General features: G+C 35.1%; 1 protein-coding gene across 12 annotated transcripts in view; it reads right to left on the bottom strand.

Annotated features, from left to right (window-relative positions):
• DACH1 (dachshund family transcription factor 1) overlaps positions 1 to 21,408 on the bottom strand; it is a 384,976-nt gene that overhangs the window by 33,868 nt on the left and 329,700 nt on the right. For 6 of the 12 annotated variants that reach the window (XM_083842837.1, XM_083842836.1, XM_083842835.1 and 3 more), the window contains 4 exons: positions 9,515 to 9,662; positions 5,008 to 5,151; positions 4,461 to 4,529; positions 345 to 411 (listed from right to left, as the gene is read on the bottom strand). In XM_083842837.1, coding sequence (XP_083698963.1) covers positions 389 to 411; positions 4,461 to 4,529; positions 5,008 to 5,151; positions 9,515 to 9,662 — 384 coding nt within the window. In that variant the 3' untranslated portion in view covers positions 345 to 388. The remainder of the gene's footprint in view (positions 1 to 344; positions 412 to 4,460; positions 4,530 to 5,007; positions 5,152 to 9,514; positions 9,663 to 21,408) is intronic. The other 6 variants (XM_083842839.1, XM_083842830.1, XM_083842834.1 and 3 more) reach the window with 1 other exon arrangement.

Here is a 21,408-nt window from a genome sequence, read left to right as displayed (position 1 = left end):
AATGGTCAATGGGGAAGACTGTGCAGAACCAGATTTTTTTTTTTAGATGAATTTAGATAATGTGTAAAGGGAGCTGTGATTATATGCAATGAAGATAACGAATGTATAGGATTTGGGAGGGAAACTACTAGGATACAGAAAATTTGGAATACTGGACTTATGGAGGAAAAGAAAAAATGATAATGTAGGCAGACAAATACATGATAGGTAAGCAGAAGAGGAAGAAACAAATCAGTGGGAAAAAAAAAAGTAAGAGTAGCAGTAAATGTCATTGTTCTCGTGCTTAGTAAGAGGTCTGGTAACAAAGCAGTATAGAAAAGTCAAACATTATCTTTGTATGGTACCTTTTTGTGTGGGATGAGGGGGTCTTGGGAAACCGGATTGGGAGCTAGGCATAGGCATCTAGTGAACCTACAATACGTATGGAGAAGAGGATAATCTGCTTTATTATTATTTTAAACAGAAGCAAGCAAGAAAACATTTAAAACTAGTGTCTACACCAGTTCCTTGTAACTTAGTATCTGTTTTTATCTGTTAAAAAATATCTAAGTGTATCCGAGACTCACATTTGGATTATCTATTATTTTCTTAGTATTTTACAGGTATTCCAAGAAGCTGTTGTTTACCCAGTATTTCAAAGTAATAATAATAATATTACTTCTTTTTAAAGTCTCATATTCAAATTCCCACTTTTTTTAATCTTTCCCCCTTTTCAAGACTTTATTCACTAAAAGTGAATTTGAATGAGTTGAAAGAGTGCTACATGATGAAAAAAAAAAAAAAGAACATAGGTCTTTTATTGACAAATGCAGTTATCTTTTACACTTAAACTAGTCCTATTCCTTGCACACAAAAGTGACAGTTAAAATATTACCATTAAATACAAATTCCAGTTGACAAGAATCCTCTTATTTATAATATATAGAATCTTTATTCTAAAACATCCCCTTGTCTAATATTTTCTTTAATGCTGAAATTATCCTTGGTATTTCAAATACTTTGCTTCACCACAGAATGCTGTAACTCTGCCTTCTACATTCACTTGCTTACTTACAGAATTGCACAGCATGCTCAATTAGTAAATAAATAAATTTTTTAAAAAAAAAGTAATGATTGTAGATAAAGACACTATCACACCAGACTTGATTTGATACAAATAAATACAGGTATATATTTGAGAAGAATAAGAAATGCATAAGTAAGTCCCTGGTAAGCACTTTTTCCCAGAACCTGAAAGCATGAATGAGCTACTATTTTGTTTTTTTTTTTACTATTATTAGAGAATATAATGTATATTCTATAGAAAAATTCTTCTATTGTACGTACAAGAGTATATAAAATATCATTTACAGATAAAATGGAAGGATATCATGGAAATTTTGCAAAATTAGAAGGACAATTTTTGTTGTCTCTGTGAAAGTTCAAAAAAGTGTTGGAAAATTCCCAGTTTCAACCACTGGAAAGGTTTTGTAGAGTTTTGCAACTAAATTTTCCAAAGAGAACATCTATACTGAGCATAATTTATCTTGGTGCTGAATGAAGCAGCTCTTTCCCTGCAACTCTCTATCCTCATTTCTACAAGTCATTGCCATGCTAAATATTGAAATGGGAACAGAGAAATTATCTTTGTTTTTCTCTCGGTTCTTCTCTTTCCCAGGCAGATACAAAAGAAGAAACAGAATGTATGTAGACTAGTAGGAAATGTGAACTTGACAGTCAGGCAGGATAAATGGAGAATACAGATTGAGATATGCTACGAAACAGGAAAGTCTGGTAACAGGGAATGTTAATGGAGTGTAGAGTCTAGAAATGTCAGGACAAGAAGAGGAGGCAACAGAAATAGTCAGATAGACGAGAAAAATCTTGTAATGAAAGAAATAATCAGGGTGGCATGAAACTGAGTTCAGGAAAGAGCACTGTAAGAATGGGTACCTAAGGACTGGGAAGCTGGACTGGGGGTACAGGGGAGAAAAAAAAAAAGCACTTTTGAGACAGGAAAGAGTGAGATTAGTCTTTGACAAAAGGTGGAATTTGCATGGGAAGAGAGAAACTAGGAGGAATTGGGACACAGAGGTATAGGTGTGACATGCTAAAGGGGACACAGAAAAAGGAAAGGGAATCCTCCTTCCAGTATTGGAGCTAAACACAAAGAGTCCTGCTGACACAGCATTACCCATCTGTTATCAACTTTTTATGAAGCCTGTCACCCTATAACAACTGATCCACAAAGACAATAAGCTCCTGCAAATATATTTTTTGTTGTAAGGCTACATATTACACATGGTAGATCTAAAAGTTCCAAACTCTTATATGATGATTAAAATTAATATATTAAACTTCAAAAAATTGCAGTCAATTAAATTAATTTCTTTGTTTGTTTGTTTGTTTTGTTTTTTCTTTTCCTTGAATATATATATGTGTGTGTGTTAATACTGCAAAGTAGAGACAGGAAATGTCAGAATTAAGGTTGCCTTTGCAATATAATCCAATATCATGATCATTATGTTCTAGGCCTTTAATTAAATAATCATCTATGTTATTTTGTGGGGTTTTGTTTGTTTGTTTGTTATTTACCCTTGAACCACCTTGGACAGATGAATTGAGGAAAAGTCAACATTACTGAGAATGTTGCTTATAAGACCTTCATTTCATTTGTTACACAATTGGAAATATATGAAATGAGCACAAGAAGGCAAAAGATAGCTGGAAAAGAAAGGATGATCATGGTTAAAAAGCTGAAGCGCTATTTCTACATAGCTTGGGATAAGTCTTTTAGAATATATACTTCCAAAATACTTAGTAATTATGTGTTGCTCATCTTATGAATATCTCAGTCCATAAGGGAAACTGGATTCAATGGGAACAGTAATTAGAATACAATGAACACGTTTGCCAAAAATGCAAAGTATTCTCAAAAATCAGGTCCTAGTTACTTGAAAGTAAAACAATTTATCATCTCTGTTTTTCTGTGACTGTTTCCCAGATTTAAAATGGGAATACTCCAAACTATGCTTCCTTGCAGGTATGGTCTGAAGATAAATTAATTAATGTTTGCAAGGAACTCGGACACTGCATTGAATCCTGTAATAGAATGGCCTCCGAAGAAATTAGAAGTGTGCCTTTGTACCAAAAAAAATATAAATAATAATAATAATAAAAAAAAAAAATATCTGGATGTAGTAATGTAGTCTGGATGTACAAAGTAGCATGATGACTGGATTCTTACTAAGCCAATAGCATCAATTGGTGCTTTGAATCAGGCATGCATTTTATGGGAAGAAAAACAGGATTCTAGAACAACAAATGTGTCATAACATGTACCCACTTCCCAGGCAACATTCAATCTAGCATATTCTGACCTTTGCAATAGGACTTGGCAGACATAACATGCAATTTAAATCTTGTATATATGTGTATACACTTGTGTGTTTGTCCCACATAAGGATTTGTTGCCTCTTTTGTATTTGTGTATATGACCAAAACATTAAAAGATTATTAAAAGACTTTTTATTCTGTTTTTACAGCCTCCTTGTAGCACACTAGTAACAATGCTTTATGAATTAGGAAAAGTGATTAAATAAGACACAGATGATGTCAAATAATTCTGTTAAGATGTTTGACATCAAAATGAAAATAAAGGCAATTGAGAGTGATTACTGGTGCTAATCATTTTAGGCTTGCCTTTGAAAAATTCACCTTCATTTACAATTGAAACCAAACGTTAATTTTGTTTTTTTACTATTCATGTAGGTAGCTTTAGCTTGTTAACTAGAGAGGACAATATAACACAAATGCTATCTTAATTTTTTTTTCTTTACTAATACCTTGATGTTTGCAATATATATAAATTTACATTCACAGGGGAAGTAATAAAGCTCTCCTTAGTATTTCATGTATAAGTTTACTAAGCAGATTCATTTTATTAAAATGTAAATAATGGAATGTGGTAAATAAAAGAAAAAAAATGAAGGGAATAAACAATTTATTGATTCTTAATGTTCAGAGTAGCGTATTGAAACACATCTTTCAGTAGCTGCCACTGAATATTGGCTATGAAATTTTCATCATGCCTTGAGTGTTACCCATTAGGTTTAGCCATTTATATCATTAAAAGGCTCAAAGTATTTCAAATAGGCCTTTGAAAACATTGTTATCCTAAATCTAACTATACATATGCACAAAAAAATGCATTCAGCAAGTCTAAGATCCAGCCCAATATTGCTTCAAATTAATTATTCTTCTTTAATTCCACTGTACAAACAGAAATGACCTATTAATTTAAAGAAAATCTATCAACACAAAATGTATTCTACCTTATAAACAAGCAAGATGAACTTGACCTTGTTTGAACTTGTTTTGATGTGGCCCAGATGGTAGGCTACATGCCTGAATAGCAGTCTAAAGCTGAGGAAAAACTCATATAGCAAGATCTAGATTTATAGCCTTTTGCAAATTCCTACCTTGTATTGTCCTTTCAGCATCTGTTCTGCCCCCGCTGCGGTCAGCTTCTATCTCTGGGGTCAGAGAGTCTAGAAGCATAGAAAGGTAAAACTGACACATATTTCATTTGATTCTTATAGCCGTTTTTACAACCTGTTACTCTAAAGCTGAATTACAATACAATCAACCTTTGTCAGTTTTTTTAATGTTGAACAATGACTGGAGGCCAGGACAATTTTTTGTTAGACTAGGAATATTAATGAGCAATAGATATTTCAAGCATAAAGGTGGGAAGAAAAAGTAAAAGAATATATATATATATATTTTTAAATAGCTAATAATATAAAATTGTCCTAGTTGGGACATTCTCTGCACTGAATTTATTTGCACATACTATATAAACTAACAAAACAGAAAAGAGAGAAGCATCACTTGAAAAAAGAGAGAATTTATTTTATTTTATTTTTTTTTTACCCTCCCACCATGCTTTACATTTTCAGTATAACCACCTTCTTTGGGCACTTAAATTAAAAGTTAATGACACAGAAGCAAAATCTAGCTTCTTACCATTTAGGACCCTGAGACTATCTGTTGAAGCTGCCTGTTTCAGTGTCTGTTCTGCTTGCTCCCGTCGTTTAGTCTCAAATTCAAGTGCTTCCTGCAATTTCCTCTTTGCCTTCTTTTCCTTCTTTAACCTTTTCTGAATTATTGCTAGGAAGAAGAAAATCAGTATACTCAAATTCAGATCTGAAACTTGGCTTCATGATTACATATTAAGAGTTCTAAGAAACAATACAACTGCAACAGTTTATATAAATTGAGTAATTATACAATATCAACTTAAAATATTTGAAATTTTGGGGAATCACACTGGGATATTTAAAGAATTACTGTTCTATACCATGCTATTGAAAACTGTAGGTGATATACAGCTACAGCAGAATGGTATTTAAAAAACAAAAAAAAATATTTTTTTTTTGTTTTTAATACACATATGGGGATCTGTGAATATCCAAATAAGAAAACCTTGGAACTAACAGTAAAATTTATTAAAAGAATCTGTGGCTTCTCTCCCCCAACAGCCAGTGCCCTAAATGCAACAGAACCTAAGCCCTTGGTCTGCTGTGCCCTTCACTCCATAGAGAAAAGCCCTCATCTTTCGAATTGTCCTCCAAGCTGCTGCTTGCTTCAAGCCCTCCAGCCTCTTTGTGCCTGGTCTCTTCCTCATATTTATTTCTTATTCTCCTATATTCTCCTATATTCTCCTATATTCTTATTCTCTATATTCATATTCTCCTTTGTCCTTTCTCTTTTTTTTTTTCTTTTTTTTTTTTTTCTTCTCTCTGACAACTCTGGTCTCACCAATCTTGAAGAACTCATAACAAACTCTTTACAGTCGGAATACCTGGACAGTGACAGATCCCCCAGTCACGCAAATATTAGTTTGTATGTCAATTGTAAGGGAAAATACTCAGAAAGTAAGGAGTCTTCTAAAATTCAGTGTAGAAGGCACTAATTTAGAAAATATTTTCCCTCTATCTTTTGTTCATATTCTACAAGAAAAAGGGTTGCAAGATCAGTATATAAATGAATCACACAGGGGTTGTTTAAAAGAAGCTCCATTATGATTTTTTCTGTGTTACCAGTGAGTTCCTTCCAAACTGCACAAACTGCAACCTTACAACCACGAAAATACAACTTGTGTGATCCCTAACTGAAGGAATATATCACAGGTCATTTCCCCAGTGGAAAAGGGTAAGGTGATTTTTTTTTATTATTATTTTTTTTTCTTTTTCCTACTCAGTAAAAGCCAAACTGAGCCTCTAAAGAAATCATGAAGAGCTGTAGAGCACATCATTATCTCCCCCACGAAACCCAAACCCTTCTTACATAGCATGTTTAGGGTTTTCAGAGACGTGCATATAAGAGGCTTATTTTCCATAACATCTTCCTGGGCAACCTTTGCTAGAGAACCAGTTATTTTTACATTAACTACAGAAAAATTATCATTACCAAAACCGGATATTAGGTGATACTAGATTTGACTACAAAAATTTTATCTAGCCCTGTATCCTGCTTCAAAGTAATCTCTTGAACATGTTTAGGGAGGAATTCTGGAAAGGATAAAAATCTGCTTCCACCAGTTTATACACCCCATTTCCAGTAGTCTGTGCTGGTGATAATAATGATTTATTTAAAGGGAATTATTACTATGTCAGTTATATGCTAAGAATAACTGCTTCTTGGGTACTCTTGGTTATTTTTTGTTCTTATACAGAACTGTTCAGACACATAATGTATAAAAATACATATCCTGTAGTGAAAATAGTTACATCCAAGACTTTGGAATTTTGGCTTTTCTCATTTTGTATAGTACCAACTACTTTACAGGCATATTGTCCCACACTGTCAAAAAACATGTAGTACCTATACAAAGGTTAAACTAAATACATTTTGAATCATTGCAGTTTTAATGTTTTCACTATAAGTACTTTGAAAGTGATTGCAATAAATGAGAAGGAGACATATGTTGCTTTCTGAATTAAAATGTCATCATGGCTGACACATTGTAGATGTGACTACAGCAGTCAGAGACAGGATTAGCAAGCCCTTACTGTGTAGCTGCTCACAGAAGAGATATTATCCTACTCTTACTGGTTGATGAGACATCCTACAGCCTTAGAAATCACTAATTGGAATATTTACAAAGGAAGGAAACAGTACAGTAAATAAGCAGCACTGTAGAACATATAGGAGCGGCAGTGAATTTAATGTTCCCCCAAATGGAAAAAAAAAAAAAAAATCAGATCTCCTGCCAGTAAAGAAAAAGTAATATTTGACTTGTGTTAACATGACAAGCAAAAGACAGACACTGATACAGGTTGCCTTGTGCTGAAGATCCCATTTATCTAATGGGCTTTGACCTGTGTGTGACAGAGTGCATATGTTTCTATGCTGTAGTTTTTTAAGTGTATTCAGGTTTTTCATAGGATATCGCTTAACTTACTAGGGCTATGCTACACTTCTCCCATTTTACTCATGCTTCCATTAAGATGTGAAACTTTCTTTGAGACATGACATTTGCTATTTGGAAAACTAATGTCAGGTAAAGCCTCCTAAGCATTTTTCTGTCTTTAATTGAAGAACAAATTCTCAAAGGAATTACAATCTGACCTTATTTGTTTCTCTCCTATTTTCTCTGCTCATTTTAAAAAATAATCTACTATTTTTCTTTGTTTTATACAGAAGTATCCACTATTAAAGATAGTCATCCTCATTACATTTTCTTTACTGTATACCACTATTAAGTGCTCAAAACCATTCCTCTTTGGTCTGACTCTTTTACCAGTGCAATGTCATCATTAGAAGGATACATATAAAAGAAGCAGATAGTGCTTAGTGCTGAAAATAACATTGTCAATTATTTCACTATCCTGAGCAAAATAAAGGACTATCACATGCTCTTTCTTGACATAGAACTTTGAGCACTTGCAAGAACTTTGAGCAAAATTAATTTTACCTAATTTTTTTTAAAGTGAACATATTTTGTATTATCCTTTAATGATGGATTGCACTGGTTAAAAGAGAGAAGTTTCACAGTGTAATTGATACCACCTACCTGTCCAAGAGCAGGATGTAGGAATCTTTTTATGAGAAAAGGAATTTATAATATTTGCTTAAATGAGGTGCTTAATTTCTATATGGCAAAATGCAAGTAAGGTCAGAGGGGTCCTCTAAAAAAGGGATATATGACTGAGGGGTTGTGAAACACAGAAGTAGATAAGGATGTGAAGAATAACTGGGCCATTTTAAAAAACTTCTTTAAAGGTGTAAGTAATGCAATTTTACTGACTAAAATAGGCCAGTTGTGGACAAAGGAATGATTCATTGCACAGTTGTGACAATTGTTAAGAGTAGTTGTCTTTAAAAATGTATTCTTATAAGTTTAAAAGGGAAATTAATGCTGTGGCAGTCCTACTCTTTAATAGGTCAAGGCACGAAATAGAATTACATTGCTTATTTACAGGTAGAATGTTAGTTAAAGGTATAATGATATTGGTCGTGAATCCAGGAGTTCTCGGGGTTCCTTAACTCAATGTTTCACAGAAAAATAAATTATAACTCTATCCCTGAAAAAATATTTATCTGACTTGTCATGGTCTGTGTTAAACAGGAAGCTAGCCCCAGAGGTTAACTGCCCCTTGTGAAGTAACCAGACAATATTAAAGGGCAAGACATATATAAATAAAAAAAGAGAGCCATAAAGGAAGATGGGAACATGCTCATAATGCAAATAGTTATGTAAATCACTATAAACTGCCTTAACTTTACTACCAATATTTTAGAAAAGTGTACTTATATAAGTGTATATTATATATAATATATATATGGTCTACTATATACTATATATAAAATATATACTTTATATCATCCTAATAATATAATGGAATTATAAAGAATTATTTAACAAGTATATATATGTACCGTGAGTTCTCTTTCAAGAAGAACCTTAGCTGTTCCTTCTATAAACGTGTTTGAACTGCTGCATTATACAAGGCTTACATATTACTATTACCTTTATATTTATGACATACAATTTACCTAAATATGCAATGCATGACTCTATCACATAAGAACAAAAATGAATTCATAACACCTTGCAGCATCTTAAATTTGATAAAAGTTGTGTTTGTATTAAGTAGCTATTCCTTTTCATAATGATCACAAGCTGACAAAGTCCACAACAACACCTTCTGCATTTATAATTGTGCTGTGCATTACTGATATGTTGGAACAAGTCAAAACAAAACAAAACAAAACAAACAACAAATACAAACAAACAAACAAAACAAATATCACACATACACAAGAAAAAGGCACCTTTGTTATAAATCTCATAGAGAACCTATGCAGAATCAGGATTTGGCAGGGTGCAAAATTTCCTGTATAGCAGTCAGCAGAAACAAAACATGAGCATAGGAGAAAAGTTTTGATCAAACACAGGTGCTTGATGGAAAATTAGGTTTCCAGAGAAAATACATTTCAGGCATTTATGTTTGCTTAATGAAGATACCTCTGTTCTTCTGCTCCACAGCCAACTGTTTTTCAAGTGTTTCCCTCAGTTCTCGTTCCCTGAAGAGCTCCATCTTTAGCTCTGTCTTTTCCAGTTGGACCTGTTTCTCTTGAGCTCTGGCATTGTCTATAGCAACCTTTAGTAGACCCTGTTCAAAGATAAAGTTGGATATTTTAATGTTTAAAGAATGTTAGAACAGCTGACATAATAAACAACTTCTGTTATTTATCTTTGATTAGTCATGTGAGATTTTACAAATGAAATAATCCTGTTACTGGGTCAAAGCCTCCCAATTATCAACAACAAATTTTTACTAGAGTTAATTTTAAGAGGTGTACAAAAAATCTGTAAAAAGTAGAGAGTCAAGCTTTCACTGATGACACAAACTGGTCTTTAACTATGCATATAACTAATGTGAAAAAGTTATTGGGGTAGGTTTATTCTTCATAAGAGATAAAAACAAAAACAAAACAAAAAAAAACACTATATCAGCAACTTGCCTGTAACCAAAACAAAAATCTGTTCCATAGAAAAAGAATTGGCAGTCTAAATATTTGTCACCCACAGAATGGTAAATTCAGTCTCTAGTACTACTCAAGCTCCTTATTGTTGTTAGTTATTATTATACGTTATATTATTTCCAAGGAAGATCACGTTATTGGGATACCAAGCAGAGGACACTCACAAAGCAGTAAGATCTCTGTCTTAAAAAGTCTATTCTTGATCTTGTACAATTATTATCTCACAGCAGAAGAAAAAACATAATTGTGTCTTACTTTCTTGACCTGGGATGGTCAGGAAAAAAACATACCTTTTTTGTTGTTATTGTATCAGGAAATAATGATTCAGCTTATACTATTTTTTTCTTGAGAATTCAACTCCACAATTCCACAAATCTTTTCACAGGAAACAGACAGAATTTAGCATAGCTAATAACTAGTTAGTTAAGACACTGAGATAAGCTATGAAAAAGAGGAGAGGAAATAGGACGGATAGAAATAAATCAGTATGGACAGAAAATAATTCAATATTCCAGAAGTTTGTTTGTCAGGCTCTTGGGTCTACACCTCAATCTCTTCTCTTGCAGATATCATAATATAGTAGATAATTAAGCATGGCTATGCATATATGATCCTGTATGAATATGAACCTAACTATACTATATCTTAGGCAAGTCTCCTGACAGCTTACCTCCATAGAGCTAATTAGACCCAACAGAGATTTAATTACTGATATAAAGCAAAATAATGCCAACAAAAGAGACTGAGAGGTCTCTAGCAGGTATGTTAGGGAAGCATTCAGCTAACAGATAAGAGGTTCACACTCAAGACCTGGCCTCAGAACCAGGTACTACAGACATAAAGTCATGTCCTCCAGCTCACAAGTAAGTTCCCTCACCACTCAGGCACACTTCCTAAATCAGATTCTGTGTTTCAAGTCTTTTCACTAAAATTCTTTGAAATATCCCCCAAAAGAACAAGTGAGAATTATGATACTTAAAAATGGAACAAAAGCATACTTCATGTGTTAGTCTGCACACTTCTCCTGCTAGCCTTCCTAGTGTTAATGACTGCTTTGAAATCTGTATCCTTCAAACACCTCTTTTAATTCTGTTTTCAGGGCCTATTATTTTCAGTACTCCTCATCCTCATTTTTAAGTAAATTTTTGCCTCAAGTGTTATCTCATGCAGAGCTTAATTCTTTGCAGCTCTATTGTACTTCAATCTATGAAGTCCACAGAAGCAGAAAAAACTAAACACCTTCCAACTGCAGGGTCCATATGGTCACTTAAATGATATACACTACAGAAGTATAGAACCGCATTTGAAAATACCTAACAACAGGAACTCAACAGATGTGCTTACAAATATATTTCAAGTTTTAGCAGTTTTCTTTAAAAGAACAAAAATCTATTCTAAAACATCCAAAACACAAAGGTATTTTGTGGTGAATGCTAAACCTCGGTGACTATTAAAGAAAATTGCCTAAAGCTAAATACAAAGTTCTGTAGATATATACAAAGCAAAATATCCTTTAAAACATGTGTAAAGTCTTTGCAATCTACTTTTTTAATGTTACTGGTCACCTGAAATCAACTTCACCCACCCTATTCACCTATGCTTACAACCATCATAAACTGTGTTTTCTATAATGGATGCTTCTGAAATACTGTGAAATTCAGGTAGGAGTTATTTATTAATGTTTGTTTCTGGTTTATGCTTGAACTCTAGAATATTTTAATCTCCAACTCATCACTTACTAGATAGAACATGTGATTCACCCAAATCACTAATAAACTAGGATCAAGTGAAATTATAAAATTATATGAAGGGTATTTGTTGATGAAAAGTATATTGTCAGATAATTTTAAATCTACAAACACCCTCCTCCAAAATTCTTGCAATTCATCATTTTTAACAGTAAAATTGACCTGCTAAAATAACTGCCATCTTTACTCAATTCAACTACATTCTTGTACATGTTTCTTCTTCATCAGGAACAAACAATTAGTAACAAATGAGAGAGATCATTACATCAAGTGCCCTTTTAGATCACCCCAATTAAAACTTTAGTTTAGCTGTATTTTAATTCTAAGATACCAAATTCTAATTTTCTGCTCTGATTGCTCTTGTTGACTTATCTTTGAAAGATGTACTCTCAGTGCAAAGCCTAGAGATTATTTAGCAAGCTGCCAATGTTGGCATCGCTTAATGTGTTGATTGGTTGTATTATCAGTAGCAGTTTAAAATAAATTACTATTAAATTATTACTGTCTTTGGCTGGCAAAGCACAATATTTTGGTGTTCTTTAAATATGAAACAATAATTATGAATAAACATGGAAAATAATGCTAGTGTAGCACTGATGTGTGTAACTTTATATTAAGAATTGCTGCAAAGTATGAAGCTGCTAAAAGCATGTTACATTTTCTACACCATACTTCCTCCTCCAACCTTTTTTTTTTAAAAAAAAAAAACTTGCGGCTAACGTAGGTAATGATAATACATTACCTATTGCTGCTGATTATGTCTGAAAAATATTAGCTTTTTGAAGCCAAGACACACTAGGGACTACTTATAAGCTACACAAAATTGTTTCATTTTTAGAAGTTAAATCAGTGCACATCAGTAGGCATCCAATGTGAAATAAAAAGTCTGCATGAGAGCCAAACTGATGCATATGCAAAAGTGCTGCTGTTGCCAATGACATCTCTAATGCAAAAATACTGGAAACATTCAATATCTCCCTGTATTTAATGCAGAAGGGGCTGAGAAAAGCAACTAAAAAGTAGAGCATCTAAAAATCATCAGTGCCCCTTGGAACAGGAATAGCAATTTCGGAGTTGCATGAAATTCTGTTAATTCTCCCAGTGGATCATCTGTAAAAGATTATACAAAATGCAGTATGTCCAACTTGTATTTGCTATGGCTAATCCTCTAACCTGATATTAAATCAATATGCTGCCAATGACAATGGGAAATGTATTGCAATACAGGGCATTAACAAAAGGAAAATATTTCCCTTTAGGGAAGGTCAGATGTTACGGAGGCTGGATAATGATGATTGTAGTGAACATGCTCAGGTTCCAGATTTGTTTTTAATACAGTATCTGGAGCCAGGCTTTAAACATGGGATGCTATTCTTCCTCTCTCTGTCACTGTTAATATATATATTTTTTTATTTCAGTGTAACGTAAAATGTTGACATTTTTTTCCCTGGAAATTTATAGCCAAATCCGGTTTTGGTTTGTTTACTTCATTTACTTGTTCTGATATTTTTCACTGATAAATTCTCCAGATGTGTTCTAAATAAAAAGTTAAGTTGATGTATGGTTGCTATTTCTTCCCATTCACTAACTAATACATATCTCCAATATTTCTGAAAGCAGCCCCTTGTTAGGACCTTCTACTGATCCCTTAGAAATTAAACATTAAAGATATCTCTGCCTTAAAGCCGGTATTATCAATCACTATTAAACAACAACAACAACAATAATAATAATAATAAATGACTAAAATAATGTGTGGTATATTTTCAAAGGGTAGGAAAAAAAGTTGTATAGAAGCTTTTTCTAATTCTAGCTTCATCTACTGTGTGTTACAGGTAATAAACTTCAGTTAGCTACATAGTTATATGTGACCTAAAAATTGTCTTGCTAGTTAATCCAGTGGTTTGCCTAGAAGACCATATTTTGTTTCCAGCAATTGCCCATAGTGAGTGAAAAAGGAAAACTAAAAGAATAAGGCATGAATGTAGAGAAGCTTTTCTCATCAAATCTTCCAGCTTCCAGAGATTTGTAGCTCAGGGCTTCCTTTGTGGTATTAGGTATTCCTTGTGAAGGCACTTGCAAATAACACTACTTCTCTTTTAGGTAGGAAATTGCATATAATTTGTGTGCTCTCATTACTGTTGGAAAAAACAAAAACAAAAACAAAAACAAAAACAAAAAAACAGTATATTATATATTGTATTAACTTTTGTTTGTATTTTTTTGTATTAACAGCCAGGAAGGCTGGGCACTCCTCAAGAAGGAAATCTTAATGGCTCAGGAGCGGTCTGTCCCCACATGCCCAAAGACGAGCCGACGCGGAACTAGACCGGCCTGGCTGAGCAGAGAGTTGTGGCTCGAGCTTAGGAGAAAAAGGAGGGTTTATAATCTTTGGAAAAGAGGGCGGGCTACTCAGGAAGACTATAAGGATGTTGCGAGGCTGTGCAGGGAAAAAATTAGAAAGGCCAAAGCTCATCTGGATCTCAATCTGGCTACTGCCCTTAAAGATAACAAAAAACGTTTTTACAAATACATCAACACAAAAAGGAGGACTAAGGAGAATCTCCATCCTTTACCGGATGCGGGGGGAAATTTAGTTACAAAAGATGAGGAAAAGAGTGAGGTGCTCAATGCTTTCTTTGCCTCAGTCTTTAGCAGCGAGACCGGTTGTTCTCTGGATACCTGGTACCCTGAGCTGGTGGAAGGGGATGGGGAGCAGGATGTGGTCCTCACTGTCCATGAGGAAATGGTTGGCGACCTGCTACAGCACTTGGATGTACGCAAGTCGATGGGGCTGGATGGGATCCACCCGAGGGTACTGAGCGAACTGGCGGAGGAGCTGGCCAAGCCGCTTTCCATTATTTATCAGCAGTCCTGGCTATCAGGGGAGGTCCCAGTCGACTGGCGGCTAGCAAATGTGACGCCCATCTACAAGAAGGGCCGGAGGGTAGACCCGGGGAACTATAGGCCTGTTAGCTTGACCTCAGTGCCAGGGAAGCTCATGGAGCAGATTATCTTGAGTGTCATCAAGCGGCACTTGCAGGGCAACCAGGCAATCAGGCCCAGTCAGCATGGGTTTATGAAAGGTAGGTCCTGCTTGACGAACCTGATCTCCTTCTATGACAAAGTGACGGGCTTGGTGGATGAGGGAAGGCTGTGGATGTGGTCTACCTTGACTTCAGTAAGGCTTTTGACACCGTTTCCCACAGCATTCTCCTCATGAAACTGGCTGCTCGTGGCTTGGACTGGCGTACGCTTCGTTGGGTTAAAAACTGGCTGGATGGCCGGGCCCAAAGAGTTGTGGTGAATGGAGTTAAATCCAGTTGGAGGCCGGTTACTAGTGGAGTCCCCCAGGGCTCAGTGCTGGGGCCGGTCCTCTTTAATATCTTTATCGATGACCTGGATGAGGGGATCGAGTGCACCCTCAGTAAGTTTGCAGATGACACCAAGTTAGGTGCGTGTGTCGATCTGCTTGAGGGAAGGAAGGCTCTGCAGGAGGATCTGGATAGGCTGGACCGATGGGCTGAGGTCAACTGCATGAAGTTCAGCAAGGCCAAATGCCGGGTCCTGCATCTGGGGCACAACAACCCCAAGCAGAGCTCCAGGCTGGGAGAAGGGTGGTTGGAAAGCTGCCTGGCAGAGAAGGACCTGGGAGTACTGGTTGACAGTCAGCTGAATATGAGCCAGCAGTGTGCTCAGGTGGCCAAGAAGGCCAACAGCATCCTGGCTTGCATAAAAAGCAGTGTGGCCAGTAGGTCTAAGGAGGTGATTGTCGCCCTGTACTCGGCTCTGGTGAGGCCGCACCTCGAGTACTGTGTTCAGTTTTGGGCCCCTCGCTACAAGAAGGACATGGAGGTGCTTGAGAGAGTCCAGAGAAGGGCAACGAAGCTGGTGAGGGGTCTGGAGAACAAGTCTTACGAGGAGCGGCTGAGGGAGCTGGGCTTGTTCAGCCTGGAGAAGAGGAGGCTCAGGGGAGACCTCATCGCTCTCTACAGGTACCTTAAAGGAGGCTGTAGAGAGGTGGGCGTTGGTCTATTCTCCCACGTGCCTGGTGACAGGACGAGGGGTAATGGGCTAAAGTTGTGCCGGGGAGGTTTAGGTTGGACGTTAGGAAGAACTTCTTTACTGAAAGGGTTGTTAGGCATTGGAATGGAGTGCCCAGGGAGGTGGTTGAGTCACCATCCCTGGAGGTCTTTAAAAGATGTTTAGATGTAGCCCTTAGTGATATGGTTTAGTGTAGGACTTGTTAGTGTTAGGGCTGAGGTTGGACTAGATGATCTTGGAGATCTCTTCCAACCTAGACGATTCTGTGATTCTGTGATTCTGTGATATTGTATTAGCTTTCTTCCACAGGTAAAATTCTGCAATTTGTAACTGGGTGCTAACTTAGTAACATAAGCTAAGATGGCATAGCTTGATTATCTCTACAGACAACTCTAGGAAGACATTTTTGTAATATCTCAGAGTGAATATCTCCATCACAGGTAAAGGCATATTGTACAAATATAAATGATATTTTCCATTAACATTTTCTGTGAGGAATAAATTTCTCTTGAATTTTAGCAGAAGCCAAAAAAAAAAAAAAATTGAATTAAAACTGTGATTTTTACTTTATCCAGCGTTTGTAATATTTTTCCCTAGTGTATTTAGTTGTAGATGGAAACAGTGCAGAAGACTCACAGCAATAAAGCTAGTTGTTTGCTTTGTTTTCATAAGGGAATTTAGTTGATAATCATGCATTTCTTTTCTTAATATCAATGAGATACTTGCAACTTATTTTACATATCTCTTAAAAAAAATAATAGCAGCAAATTGTGTCAACACAATGCAGTCTTGATAGAGAAATGTAGCTATTGGTGAAACTGATTCATCCATTAGATATTAATAGAAATTTTGCTCAGGGTCAAAACTGAATATTCAGACTCTAAAAGCCTAAATAACATCACTATTACCCAGGAATGTTGCAGTATCATGAAAGGCTATGGCTGTAACAGGCTTTGGCATAATTGGGCCATGACTTAAAAAGGTGAGAGGTATGAAAACATCTTTAGCCTTCTCACTAGTACCCACATAGCATTTTGCCGTGACCCACCTTCCATCAACCTTCATTCACTCTGCAGCTGCACATAGACTTCCAGAACTTAATCTGGAAAAAAACAACAAATATACATTGGGAAGGAAAACTATCACTTAATTTAAGCTCTCTCAATAAGAAAATATTGCCGCCATCTAATTTATTTTATTTGTGTCTATTTGATTATACTTTGTTACAGTTAATTATTTATATCTCAGCAATCCCAGTAAAACTTATGTCTTCGTTGTTCCGGATTCTGCATATTGTGATTATTTCCTCTTTAAATGTAAAAATAATTAAATATTATTATTATTTTTAAAATAAGTATTTATTAAGTCCTGATTTTGGCCAGGATAGAGTTAATTTTCTTTCTAGTAGCTGGTATGTTGTTCTGTTTTGGATATAGGATGGGAATAATGTTGATAACACACTGACCTTTTAGTTGTTGTTAAGCAGTGTTTACGAAGAGCCAAGTACTTTTCAGCTTCTCGCACTGCCCTGCCAGAGAGGAAGCTGGGGGTGTGCAAGAAGCTGTGAAGGGACACACCTAAGACAGCTGACCCAAACTGGCCAAAAGGATATCCCATATCATATGATGTGATACTGAACAATAAAACTGGGGGGAGTTGGATGGGAGAGGCAGAGGGAGAGAGGAACACCTTTACTCAAGGTGAGCATCAGCTGGCTGGTGGTGAGCAATTGCATTGTGCATTACTTGTTTGTTTGTTTGTTTTAACATTTGTTGTTGTTGTTATTGTTTTTACTTGTAGGGTTCTTTTCCTTTTTTTCTTCTTCTTTTCTTTTTTTTTTTTTGTTTTCTCACTGAACTGTCCTTATCTCAATCCATGAGTTCTTTCAATTTTCTTTTCAGTCTTCTCTCCATCCCACTGCGAGGTGCAGCGTAAACAAATGTCTGTGTGGCTGTCAGCTGGGTTAAACCACAACAGGTATTTATGGAGAAGTAAAAAAAGAAATGTTTATGATATTAAAAAACATTTGATGACAGCTATAGCAAACAGACTTGTCTAATATTAGCCTAGAGTTATGGACTACTGATTAGGCATTATTCATTTACCTTTAATATAGATGGAAAACACAGACTTGCCTAGCATCTGGTGGACAATTTTAAAGAATGACTCAGACTTGTAAAATGGAAGTAAGTGGACTAAGACACCAAGCTCAAGCGACAGCTATCATCTAAGTTCTTCAACACCTTCAAGACTTTTGGCACATTTTGTTTTCAAATATCAAAAGTGTTCACAAATTTTCTACTTACAAACCCAAAAGCACAATCCCCATGGTCAGATTTAGGATCCTCCTCACCCTGACAAAGTTCAATACTAGATATTCTGTTGTCCATGTTTTAAACCAGGACAGACATTACAGCTTCTGGAGACACCCATGTCCTCTATTACACAGATCCTTCCTCTCACACAACTGAGTAAACACAGTGTATCACAACACAGGTATCTACCATTACATCCATGCAGATTTGTATAGACAGAGGTTGCTTGTCTATGTATTCATGTGATCCTCATAATCCTAAAATGTAGGCATCCTCCATCACTGCATTTGGCAGGTCACCTAATGAAAATGTGCATTTCACAGGCAGACATATACCCATCCTATGAAAGGACACATCCGTATTTTGGTCATGTGGGATCTTAGGAAAAAGGGAATGGTGTTTAGCAAAACTACTCATCTAGCCCTTGGCTAGATTTGCTGTTATCTTACTCAAAAGCTCCTCAACAGCAGAGGCAGGGAACAAACTGTAGGCCAGATGATCTTTTCTAGAAAGTCAGATATGGTGCATTGCTGGTAACCTCTGTCATTAATGTCAGTAGAGCTGGAACAAGAGAATGGTGAGGGAGCTTACTGCTCAATGTCTTCTTTGAATCCACACCTTTGCACTGAAAAGGATGCAGAACTAACCTGGGCCAAAGGAAAATAAAGAGGAATTGACTCATGTACTAGAGGCATCATGAATTTCAGGTGGTGCTTATGTGTTTCCTAACAAAGTCACAAATGATGTTACAAGCACTGGCCATAGTACAAAACTGTCCTGTTCCAAAAATCCTGTAAAGGAGTTTGAACTTGTAGTCAAATATGTAAAATTCACTTCTGCAAGTGTCACTATCAGAGGGCGTAGTTCACCTGTTTGTCTGAGGTAGCCTCCTCTCATTACAAAAAAAAAAACTGAAAATGGAAACCATTTTTAGGTCACCAATTAAAGAAACTGTCATTGTTGTGCACAGATTATTGTAACAGACTCTACTGTTTTAAAGAGAATACTTAAGTATTTCTACACAGTTAGGAAAATAATTCTCTCTCTATATATAATTATATTTGTAATGTCTGTCTATATTGAGAGAGAAAAATATTTTTAAAGTAGTCCTGATGGAGATGAAATGTATGGGGAAAAAAAAAAAAAACTAAAAAAATGATGTACGTGAAAGAATTCCCAGAGGTCTGTGGGAATGATGTAGTGAGACATGGGGACAAACTGAAAGAATCCAAAAGGTTTTAAAACCCACCTGTTTACCCTGACTGGTGATTTGTCATGATGTGGAAACTCAAAGCAAGGAGCAGAAGTAGAAAAATAAAAATAAAATAATAATAAAATAAAAAAAGAAGTCATGATCTTGCCTTTTGTTTTATCTCTTCAGCATATAAGATCAGTTTAAGAAAAAGAAAAAAGAAAAAAGGAAAAAGGAAAAGGAAAAGGAAAAGGAAAAGGAAAAGGAAATGGAAAAGGAAAAGGAAAAGGAAAAGGAAAAGGAAAAGGAAAAGGAAAAGGAAAAGGAAAAGGAAAAGGAAAAGGAAAAGGAAAAGGAAAAGGAAAAGGAAAAGGAAAAGGAAAAGGAAAAGGAAAAGGAAAAGGAAAAGGAAAAGGAAAAGGAAAAGGAAAGAACAAGAACAAGAGCAAGAGCAAGAACAAGAAAAAGAAGAAAAAGAAAAAGAAAAAGAAAAAGAAAAAGAGAAAGAGAAAGAAAAAGAAAAAGAAAAAGAAAAAGAAAAAGAAAAAGAAAAAGAAAAAGAGAAAGAGAAAGAGAAAGAGAAAGAGAAAGAGAAAGAGAAAGAGAAAGAGAAAGAGAAAGAGAAAGAGAAAGAGAAAGAGAAAGAGAAAGAGAAAGAGAAAGAGAAAGAGAAAGAGAAAGAGAAAGAGAAAGAAAAAGAAAAAGAAAAAGAAAAAGAAAAAGAAAAAGAAAAAGAAAAAGAAAAAGAAAAAGAAAAAGAAAAAGAAAAAGAAAAAGAAAAAGAAAAAGAAAAAGAAAAAGAAAAAGAAAAAGAAAAAGAAAAAGAAAAAGAAAAAGAAAAAGAAAAAGAAAAAGAAAAAGAAAAAGAAAAAGAAAAAGAAAAAGAAAAAGAAAAAGAAAAAGAAAAAGAAAAAGAAAAAGAAAAAGAAAAAGAAAAAGAAAAAGAAAAAGAAAAAGAAAAAGAAAAAAGAAAGCAATGCCTGAGTTTCACATTCACATTTTCTGTAAGTCAAAACTGAATGCATTCTTGGCAAATTAATCCTAGTCATTTATCCTGAAGTACCGCAGCACTTTCATATTCAATCACAAGATTAGCTAACCTGTTGATGCTGAATGCACTGCTCATTAGGTTGCTGTCTAGAGACACTGAGTGCACACATTTGTCAGAAAAATTACTAGGAACTTTCCTGTACATGCATGCATTGCTAAAACATTACATACTTTACTAACTGTCTCTCTTCCTTTGGGGGAAAAAAAAAAAAAAAAAAAAAAAAGACATTCTTTACAGATTGCAGCAGACCTGTGAGAAGAATGTTATATTTTGCAGAATTACCTTTTTTATGATTTTAGTATTTAATATCCTAAAAGCACTATCACAAATGTGTTCTATCAGATTAGGCAAATACAGCAATACTCAATTGCTATAAATTTCCATAAATTCTTAAATGGCATGGTTTTTTTTTTGCTTTTGTTTGTTTGTTTGTTTGTTTGATGATCAGATCTCAAAATATCACTAATGAAAAGATCATATAATTGTTTCATAAAACAAGTCTGAAGTGTCATAAACTTGAAGGAGATTACTTAAGAAAGTAAAATGAACAGGATTTGGCCCTACTTTGTATAATGTTTGCTGAATATAATAGAATTGATTTGATGCATTTGCAAGAAAGAGCAGGAAAAAGTATTGTAAAAAATACATTAGAAGTTAGAAGCTGCACAGACAAGGCTTATCTATAATGAATACAATATGGCTGCATTATTTCCTGCACTATCATTTTGCTTCTGCATGCAACATACAACCATATTGTTGCAAAAATTCCATCTGGAGAACACACGATCACTGAATTTGTGGACAAAAAAGATCTTCATTCTAACATGAAACACTAAGATCTTGGCTTCATGCTACACACAAGTGTACACCTTGAACAATATTTGAATCAGACTGTACTGTACACTCAATAGACATGCTGACTACCCATAGGAAATCTGCAGAAAATTTGGTAATACCCTTTGAAGTCTATTCTTTGAAAACAGTACTTTAAGTTAAATGAGCTTATTTATAAAAGTGCTTTTT

This window comes from Anser anser, assembly GCF_964211835.1.
Source record: "Anser anser genome assembly, chromosome: 1".
Classification (NCBI taxonomy): domain Eukaryota; kingdom Metazoa; phylum Chordata; class Aves; order Anseriformes; family Anatidae; genus Anser; species Anser anser.
The sequence above is the reverse complement of the archived record's forward strand: the minus strand, read 5'-3'. Positions and strand labels throughout refer to the sequence as shown.